Source organism: Xenopus laevis, chromosome 5S, assembly GCF_017654675.1.
Source record: "Xenopus laevis strain J_2021 chromosome 5S, Xenopus_laevis_v10.1, whole genome shotgun sequence".
In the NCBI taxonomy this organism is placed as follows: Eukaryota; Metazoa; Chordata; class Amphibia; order Anura; family Pipidae; genus Xenopus; species Xenopus laevis.
Window position 1 is genome coordinate 25,400,899 of NC_054380.1, and position 10,622 is coordinate 25,411,520.

The 10,622-nt window shown below is 44.7% G+C and overlaps 1 protein-coding gene across 8 annotated transcripts in view; it reads right to left on the bottom strand.

Moving 5' to 3' along the window:
• The window catches only part of LOC431899 (girdin), a 112,866-nt gene extending 104,132 nt beyond the window's left edge, over positions 1 to 8,734 (bottom strand). For 2 of the 8 annotated variants that reach the window (XM_041564329.1, XM_041564327.1), the window contains exons 1-2: positions 7,220 to 8,224; positions 6,281 to 6,381 (exon numbers count right to left, since the gene is read on the bottom strand). In XM_041564329.1, coding sequence (XP_041420263.1) covers positions 6,281 to 6,381; positions 7,220 to 7,282 — 164 coding nt within the window. In that variant the 5' untranslated portion in view covers positions 7,283 to 8,224. Of the gene's footprint in view, positions 1 to 6,280; positions 6,382 to 7,219; positions 8,228 to 8,294 lie in introns of those variants that run through there. The other 6 variants (XM_018265056.2, XM_018265055.2, XM_018265061.2 and 3 more) reach the window with 6 other exon arrangements.
• Positions 8,735 to 10,622: the final 1,888 nt, after the last annotated feature.

Sequence of the window (10,622 nt, forward strand, 5' to 3'; positions counted from 1 at the left end):
TGGATTGTGCTCACATGGTAGCTGAGAGTGCAGGGCAGACATTCAGTCGGCTGTTCTTCCCTGATAAAAAGGGAGGAAACAAATCCAGCATTTTTGGATTCAGGCAAATATTCAATCCTCCACAAAAGTTTCAGCCAAATACAAAACCAAACTCCTACTTTGCAACTTCAAATTTGAGTAAACAGCATTAATTGCAGACAAAATGTTTTCACATTCAGTTGTCCAGACTTTGATTATTTATTAAAATTAGAATTTTTTTTTATTAAAAAAAACCCAAAAAACTAAAAAAAGACTAAACTAGAATCTTATTTATTATTTAAAAAGCACAAATTAATCAGATAGGGGGAAAACTTGATAAAATTGAGCGAAAACCCAAACTGTACCATTTTTCCCAAGTCGCTCTGGCTTTTTCCCTACCGGATTTTTGTCTGAAAAGCCCAAAATAGTTGGATTTTCAGGCTAATTCCAGCGCAGACTACAGGAACTTCCAAATAGGATAGGGACCTCTCCCATTGACTTCTATACAACTTCGGCAAGTCTGAGATGCTGGATTTTCGGATTTTGACTTTTTGCATCCTCGGGTTATAATAGATTTTTCCACTAAAAATTCAGATTTTATATTAAAAAAAATGAATTTTTTGAGAGAGGGTTCAAACCAAATGTTAAGGTTTCCATTGATTTTTAAGCAATATTTTGTGCTGATCTTAGCACAATAGCAATGAATGAAAAAACTGAACGTTGGCTTTGTTATCTTCTCTCTAACAAAAAGCCTATAAATCATGATACCGGATATGAATAATTATGCAGCTCCATGTGGCAATGCACCACGCTATTAAGGAAATTACTCTTAATTAACCCAGAGGAGAAGTGCCGCTGGCAGCGTTTCACGAAATGCTGAGCAATATGAATTTGGGTGCAGGTGAAAGAAAATATTTAAATTATTTATTTTCATCGATTTCTTTGAAATTTTTTAAATGTATACATATGTATAACTCCCTGGCTATTGTTAAAGCTATATCTCCCTGTGATCCAAGAGATGCCCTGAGAAATGGCTTCATTATGGCACATAAAGGCGCCTCTCCAGATACCCAGGGATAAGGTGGCTCCAGGCCAAATCTCCAAGGCAACACCCACTCCAGATCTGCAGACAAATTGTTATAGATTCTTTTCTTTTTTTTTGCATCGCAGCATTATTAATCCCCACTACGTGATAAAGGTTCTGCCTCAGCAATTTCAGCTACAGTACAATATACCTTTCCCAATTCTGCCACAGCCAAGGGATGACCAGATGTGCAATATTTGGATAAATGGGCAATAAAGACATTCTGCTTTGAAAGCTCAGGTCACCCATGGGGCTGAATTCCCATATACACAATATGAGTCAGTAACTACAAATTCCGGTCATTCTTCAAACAATGACTCATGATGTTTTTTAGGGATAAACAGCATGGGTTACCTGAAAGCAACATGGAGAAGGAGTGTTCTTTTGTTCATGTTTCAATAAGTATGTCATCTATTCTTGCATTCTGTAAAAGAATATGAGTCAAATGATCATGATGAAGCTTCCTGTTTTCCCCCTAAAATCGTTCTGTTTGGCAGTAGGGCACATTGCTTGGATTGAACATGGGGTCGCCATGAGTATGAGTGTCTTAAGGGAGTCCATAGAAGTCACTCAGTGTCCAAGCCTAATGACTAAATAAGTTATGATTTGAGGCAAATGCATTTTTGTTCTTCTAGAATCTAGATAAGTCTAAAAGCCCAGTTTGAATCTTAAAAAGGGATTTGGGGTGGAGATAGATATTCATGGAGTAGTGATGTGTGGGTTGGTCCAAAACGTGAAGGGACTGGTCAGGCACAGGCATATCAGCTGGCCTGGACCAGGCTTGGGTTAGGGCAGACATAGGTTGAAGAAGATACATAAATGTTTCTATATATTTGTAACTTTTTTCATGAGCTATGCATTTCCTGAACAACCTCTGAACCCCAAAAGAAAAGCTGAGCCAAAAAAAGGTCTGAAGCCACTACTGTAGAGTGACCACTATTGTAAAGTAATCTGAACTACTACCTACCACCAAACACATAGCATAGAGCATAATATTGAACCAGAAATTGACACTAGTGCACTACTCTCCTTTACTGATGTATTCAATATATTCAAGTTGTAAAGGAGGATGACATGAATGGCCACCTTTATTCTACTGTGTGTAGCTCAACAGGCACCTTCTATACTGGCAAAAAATACTCAGTACTAACCCTATGTTCACATGTACCAAATCCTGATTATTACCCGTGATTAATGTCATAATGACAAAAATATATCTGTCTTCTCCCTTATGTCCTGAGCCACTAATCCCATTTTATGCCACATCTTCAGGAATGTCACCTCTAGGTCCCACAGCTCAGATTAGCCCCTAGTATGCTATTCCTCGCTCAACCTCTGCTCCCTCACCTGAAGGATCCATCACTTAACAATACTCCTCTAATTCCAAACAGTCTGACACATTGCCTGGGGGTAATCCTGGACCCTGCCCTCTCCCTTTCATCCCCACATTCAATCATTTTCTAAGTCCTGTCACTTCTGCTGATGAAGGATCTGCAAAGTATGACCTTGTCCTAGAAGAGATGTCTCCAGCGTTATCATTTACTCCCTTATGCTCTTCATTTTGGCAGAGGCTCTGTCCTTCAGGGAGTTTGGAAAGCTACTTCCAGGCTCATATTTTCTTCCAAGATCTGCTCCCTATATTTCTGTGGTTTCTGGAATCTCTACTTGGAAAATCCCCTCAAGAGCTGCACCAGGAGCTTCTCTTTGTTCCATAGAGTTTCCCTCCAACCCATCTGTTTGGAAAATACTATAAACTTTATGATTGGTCCAAGCTTCACCACTGGATTTACCTGCAAATGTCTGGCAGCCAATAGGATTTTTTTTAAATAATTATTTTTTATACACATATATATTAATAAATATATGTGATCTACAGATCACCCCTAATACTGCTGTCCAAGGCATCTCTCGTCACAGCTTCATAAGGTAAAAGGGTACGGTGGTGGCGGGTGGAGAAGCATTGAATGGGGCGAGGAGGGCAGTGAACAGTATGGGGAACCCCTGACTTGGCAGCCATTGTGGGCCCTGGACATATATATATATATATATATATATATATATATATATATATATATCAAAGAAAACCGTACACACAGGTCTTTTCAAGGTGCAAAATCCAAAAAATGGTATTTATTCCAACGTTTCGGCTATTCACTTAAGCCGTCCTGATGACGGCTTAAGTGAATAGCCGAAACGTTGGAATAAATACCATTTTTTGGATTTTGCACCTTGAAAAGACCAGTGTGTGCGGTTTTCTTTGCTATATACATGTCCTGTTTTAACCAGCACCTAGGCATTAACGTTTGTTTTGAGTGCACCAGTATTTGGACTGTATATATATATATATATATATATATATATATATATATATATATATACACACACACACACACATAGTGAAAACAAATGCTTTGCCGTGGAACTATAAACACACAGAATATACTAATATTTTCCATTTTCCATGAGCAAAACCTTTTTTCCTCCTGGGGGGGTGCTGCCAAACCAGCAGGCTGAGTAAATACAGGTTATTATATGCCTGACAGACAGTCAGGCAGGATGAAAACACAATTCAGCCTTGTGCTGTCCCAGCTGAAAGTACAGACTGCCAAAGGGTAAGTAATACTCACTCTGACACATTCTGTATTTTGATAGAAACATGAAGCTGGAGGCCAAGAGTCCAGGGATGGGGATCCCCATTTTATTATGAGCACTTTATAAAACTTTGGAGTTATTGGGGGCCACTTTTGTACTAGAAATGTGGTTTGTTGGATTGTCACAATACACAATTCTATCATTAGTCATCAAAAACAAACCGTATTTCCACACTGTATCTCAATGGCAATTTGCCACAGTGGTGCAGCACATATACAGAAGGCATTCACTTCTATTAGCAACAGGGTTCTTAATTGCTAGCTCTCTGCACTGCTTAAATCTTACTGGAAACTCTTATAGGAACAAGCTAAACACACAAACTTAGATGGTCATGCAAAAAGTGTTTGCACCAATTCAAGAAACCGACAGAAATGTTTCCCAGTGTGCACCAAGTCAAGAAACCAATAGCAACCAATCTGTAGCGTTACCTGGCCTGACCCAAGTCAAGGAACCCATAGTAACCAACCGGTAGCATTAGTTGGTTTGTCCCAAGTCAAGGAACCCATAGTAACCAACTGGTAGCATTACTTGGTTTGACCCAAGTCAAGGAACCCATAGTGACCAACCGGTAGCATTATCTGGTATAGGTAAATCTAATAACAACTGGACTTTATGACTTATCATTAAAGACGTTTCGCAACTCCTCCGAGCAGCTTCTTCAACTGACTGGTGTGGGAAGTTCTCGGCATATAAACTCTTCCACTACTCCAATCACAATGGAAGAGTTTGTATACCGAGAACTTCCCACACCAGTCAGTTGAACTTAAGAAGCTGCTCGGATGAGTAGTGAAATGTCTTCAATGATTAGTCAGCAAGTCCAGTTGTTTTTAGATTTACCAATACTAGATATACCATGACGTGGATGAATAAAAATCTTCATAGTCATACAACCGGTAGCATTAGTTGGTTTGACCCAAGTCAAGGAACCCATAGTAACCAACCGGTAGCATTGGAAAAGGACATGGGGTGCTTGGTCACCCATAGGAAATTGTCTCTCCCATGGGCAGCAAAGCACCCAAAACTGCTGTGCCATCCATCGCTATTGGAATTGCTGCATATAAAACACTTTTCACCCTGTATAATCAAGACAAAATGACTGCTTTGAAATGTTTGCCCTTAAAAAGGTGAACCCCCCCCATTGAGAGGGTTATGAAAGAGATATATAGACTAGACCATGTGGAGACAGTTGTAAGACAGCCGGATTTTGTTCAACTACAACTCCCAGAAACTTGAATGCAGCTGAGGCAGGAAAGGGTCCAGTAGAAACATGTTTCCTGCATTCAGTACTTGCCCAGGTCTGAACCAAATAAAGTCCATTTGCAGCAGCGTGCAGGCCCGGACTAGCAATCTGGGGGTTCTGGCAAATGCCAGAGGGGCTGCTTTAAGGTCCCATAGAAAGTCAGTTTTTAGTGGGCTGGTGGGAGCTGTTTGGGCCTCTGTGTGGGCTGATTGGGCCTCTTTGTACCTGAAATGCCAGGGCCTATTTTAATTCTCAGTCCAGACTTGGCAGCGTGGAGCAGTGAGTTCAGTCTGCCCCTGCAGGCACATCACTGGGGTAATCACGTGCATTTGCACAGCCATATCTAATCACCCTTTGCATCTAAAGAGCTACATTAAAGGATTCCTTTCAGCTTCCACAGTCATTACATTGAACACAACAAACCCCCGAGAAGTGTGTGTGGGGGGGGGCCAACAGAGACCAGAACTTTGCACTAAATCACCACAAGCCCAGCTCTTAAAGAGACACCCACAGCAAAAATTAACTGGAAATAGAGTGTATATGTGTGATACTCAGTACCAGTATTTCTGAATACTTGTCACACGGACATCCTGCATTTTCCTATAAATTTGGGAGAACGGCGCATATTAGTAATTGTGCAACATATGAGGCCTGTGGCTCATTGTGACATCACTGCCTGCATGCCAGCCACTTCCTTATCTTGCTCTGCAGCCTCTGCACATGGCTCCATGGACTGTAACATGCAGACTGACAAAGCTTTTATTTCCTCCGTATAACGCAAGGAGATGCTTATCCTTTACACGAGACTAAGCTGATGAATGGATAAATGATGATGATGATGATAAGTTTAAAGTGATACATTGTCTGAGATTAGGAACAGGCTCATATAAAGTGGGTCATTGGCATTCACACATCAGACTGTTACTGTATGTGGGTGACAGCGTCAATCAAGAAAGGCAAAGGCTGTCACACTTACAGAGATGCAGGGAACAACCCCAGCACCAGCACTGGTGAAAGTCCTGGGTTCTGCTGCATCAAGGGTTAACAGCAGGGGATATTTATTACAAGGTCTGAATATCCAGACCATTGACAACTGGGGCAATAACCCTGATTTATACGGGCTGCAAGCTAAGCACAATTCATCACTAACTGTCTGCTAATTATTCTTAATTCCATAGGCTTGTTGCTCTTCTCCCCATGATATAACGGTTATTCTGTGTGACTTTATTACACAGCATATAGGCCTGACACATGTTCTATATACTGAGCAGGAATTGTGCACTTACATCTGCAGCATGACTTCATTCAGGAACACACCGTCTATTAAAGCCACATATTCGTCCAGCAGGGTGCCAGCGCCTCTGAGCAGGGTGCCAAAGGTCTTGATCTGCAGGGAGTTGGAGAAAGAGGGATTAGGGGGGATAAGGCTGCAGGGAGTTGGAAGGAGGGGGTTAAGGGGGACAAGGTTGTGCCAAGGGTGATAAGCCTGCAGGGAGTTGGAAAGAGAGGGTTTAGGGGGGATAAGCCTGTGCCAGTGGGATAAGGCTGCAGGGAGTTGAGAGAGGGGTTAGGGGGACAAGCCTGTGCCAGAGGGGACAAGGCTGCAGGGAGTTGGAGGGAGAGGGGTTAGGGGGGATAAGCCTGTACCAGGGGGGATTAGACTGCAGGTATAGAGAGAGAGGGGGGTAGAGGGGATAAGCCTGTGCCAGGGGGGATAAGGCTGAAGGGAGTTGGAGAGAGAGAGTGGTTAGGGGGGGTATACCTGTGCCAGGGGGGATTAGGCTGCAGGGAGTTAGAGAGAGGGGTTAGGGGGGATAAGCCTCTGCCAGGGGGTAAGGCTTGCAGGGAGTTGGAGAGAGAGGGGTTGGGGTATATAGCTGTGCCAGGGCAGGGGAGATAAGGCTGTAGGGACTTGGAGAGCGAGGGGTTAGGGGGATATGGCTGCAGGGAGTTGGAGAGAGGGGGGTTAGGTGGGATAAAACTGTGCCAGGGGGGATAAGGCTGCAGGGAGTTGGAGAGGGGTTAGGGGGGGATAAGGCTTTGCTAGGGGGGGTATGGCTGCAGGGAGTTGGAGAGAGAGGGGTTACGGGGATAAGGCTGTGCCAGGGGGGGATAAGGCTGCAGGGAGTTGGAGAGAGAGAGGGGTTAGGGGGATAAGGCTGTGCCAGGCAGGGGGGAGATAAGGCTGTGCCCGGCGGGGGTTGCAGATTCGCGCAGACACTTACCCAGATCACCAGAGGGCTGAACATGAAATTTTCCAGGATTGGAGCAAAAATTTCGTTCTCCATTTTCTATATAGTGATTATCCTGCAATTTGGAAGTAAAAAGAAACACAAATCCCAGAGAGTGATATTCCCAATATAATCCTAATGAGATCGGTGTGTCCGCTGCTCCGGGGGTCGCCGAGCCATTGGGAAAGCGCCTCAATGAAATGGAGTAACGTTCAGGGTCCCCCGCGGCAAATCCCTTATTAGAGGGGGACCCCCTGTCCGTGTCACTGCTGCTGTCGCTGCTCTTGGCTCAGAGACTGCGGGAAGCACAAGGGAGAGGCAGCGGCATCTGGAGACTGGGGAAGGGGGAGGGAATGAAGGAGGGAGGAGAGAGGAGCTGGGCCGTCGCACATCTCACACAAAAAAGGGGGGTGAGAGGGGAAACGTCGCAGTGATCTGTCCCCCCCCTCCCGTCTGATTCGCTGAGACCAAGCGCCTGGGAACGGGGCCCCTCGACCGCTTCTGTTTTGCGCAGGAATCAAGGGCACATTTCCCACTGCATTTTTATATCTTTATTCGGAAAAACCAGCGACCCCCAAGCACTGCTGATTTCCTATGGGGGGGGGGGTATTACTGCTGATGGCACGTGTCTGTCCGGCCAGATGCGCCAGGGACCCTCCCCGCACCCATAAACCGTTATACCGCGCCCCCACCTACGGTTCTGCTTTGCACGGGAATGTGATGATAACTAGGGCCAAACTGGCAATCAGTGAGTTGTGGCAGAGAGGCTGCGCCGCTATTTATTGGGTGTCTCTGTACCTGGAACCCCAGGGCCTATTTTCATTCTCAGTCCAGACCCCCTTGTTTATTGTCAGGTCTCCTCTGTAGAGAATTCACAGAAATTTCTTTATACTGAATTAGACTGTAAAAGTGTCCCTGTGATTTCACCTCTCTCATAGGAGTCTGTGTGTGAGGAGGGGGGAGTGGGAATGATGCAGAGAACAGCTCAATACTGTTACATCCCCCCTCCCCCAGAATCAGTACCCCCTCTTGCTCATTAACCCTTCCTGCCCCTGCAACAATTCCTCACCTACTTCTTTCTCGGACTCTGAAGAAGAGTCGGGGGTCAAGGTCAGTGCAGTGAAGGTGAAGCTCCTCTAGAATAAGTGATGTTCCTCCAGCTGTTGTTCAACTACAACTCCCAGCATCCTGCGGATTTGCCTGTTGAAGAGGTTCAGACGCCACTAATATAAATAAAATCTAAAAATGGCCACAATCGGTGCCCTTTGCACTTTTACTCCCAGTTAGGGTTGCCACCTGGCTGGTAAAAATGATGGTTGATCCCAATGTTATTAATAGGGAAAAAAGATAAATATATAGGAAGGCCGGTATTTTTCCCCAGAAAAGGTGGCAAACCTACTCCCAGTCAACCGGGGCACCTTGGAAGGTGGTGGGTGCTGCTTCTAAGCATATCACACACACACAGCACCAGTCTTTCTATACTGACCTGGACTGGCAATCTGTGGGTTCTGGCAAATGCCAGAGGGGCTGCCATAGACAGTCACTATATATTGGGCTGGTGGGGGGCTGTTTGGGCCTCTGTGTACCTGAATTACCAGGGCCTATTTTGAATCTCAGTCCTGGCCAGTTTCTATACTACTGAGTTGTGCCATAGACGGGGACAGCTGGAAGCAGGCCCGGACTGGCTATCTGTCGGTTCTGGCAAATGCCAGAGGGGCTGCTCTAAGATGCCATAAAAAGTCATTATTTAGTGGGCTGGTAGTGGACTGTTTAGGCCTCTTTGTACCTGGAATGCCAGGGTCTATTGACTCCCAGTCCAGACCTGGCTGGAAGCCTCATGGACCCCCCAGTTGTGAAACCCAATCCCTGCACAAATGGTTGATTATTTTAGTCTCATTTACCCACCAGCAGCTGTTGCACCATTTAAACAATAGCCGGACATTGGCTTTGCCTCCTATTAGAACTGGACATGCACGTGCTGAAAGGCTAATTAGCAATGAATTTGTATCCACGTTGCACAGAAATCAGTGCAGGCTGCATCTTAACCAGCTAATTATCCACGTGCGCAGGGCTGGAAGGGCCCCCTGGAAATGCAGTAAGGCTGGAGTCCCTGTGTGAGAGTTGGATGACATCATATAAAGAAGAGATGTCCAGGCTGTAACTCTAAAGCTCCCAGAATCTCCCTGATGAGAGAGTTGCAGTTGAACAAGGCAGGGCTGCAAAGAAACTGTGCAGTCTGCACCTAAATCAATGACAGGGGCAGTGTTAGACATATGTGTCAATCTCTCATTTATTCAATACACCATGTACACTACCCAGCAGCGTATGCTGGCATTATTAATAATATATAAGAATCATTAATAATAATGATATCCCGGCTGGCATTTGGGTTAGGAAGTGGCAAATAAGCAAAGGGGGTTGTGCACAAGCAGAGAAAGGACATAGCAGTAACACAGTTTGTATTTGGCTGCCACTCTGAAGCCAACTGACTAATTATTGGGATGACAGTTGCCATGGCAATGCAGCACCAACAATGCAGAATAGTGACTTGCTTAGGAAACCCTCCGGGGGCACCGTATTGACTTTTCGCCAGTCTAGCCATAGAACAGGCTGGGGTGCCTGTGGGAGAAAGCCTTGGAACATGAAGGGTTAAGAGAACAAGAAGGCGCTAAGCACCCTTTAAATTCTTCAATTATTTTACCAATGTTATGCTTGATCCATATATATAGCATGGGTTTCTTTAGGATGGGGCATTGGTTTTAACAAATGTCATAAAAATACCCTTTTGTGAATTGCCCCCGTGTGCATCAGAGGCTCCTGCAGCTGCTAGAGACGTGTAGTCACACACAGCAGCTCTTTCATTCAGCAGCGACACAGTAACGCCACTGTTCCTTTAAGGGGCCGCTGTTTGTGTGGCTCCCTGCCTTGGGCAAGCTGCAGTCATCCGGCAGTGAAACAAAAATCCTGCAAATTCTCCTTCCCCCCCAACCCAACCTCATATAGAATGTATCGGATTCAGACTGGGTCATTCACTCGTGACTTACAAATAATTGGAAAAATGGCTAATGATGGATTTATTAAGACACCGTCCATATCGACTCCATAACAACATAGTCTCATAACTCCTGTTTTACCAGTCTAAACCCAACGTCCATGATGTTCACGCTGGAGAAGAGGCGCTTAAGGGGTAATATGATAACTATGTATAAATATATAAGGGGATCATATAATAATCTCACTAATGCTTTATTTACCAGTAGGTCTTTCCAGCTGACACAAGGTCACCCATTCCATTTAGAAGAAAAGAGGTTCCGCCAGTGAGAGCTGTGAAGATGTGGAATTCTCTCCCTGTGGTACAGGCTGATACATTAGATAGCTTTAAGAAGGGGTTGGATGG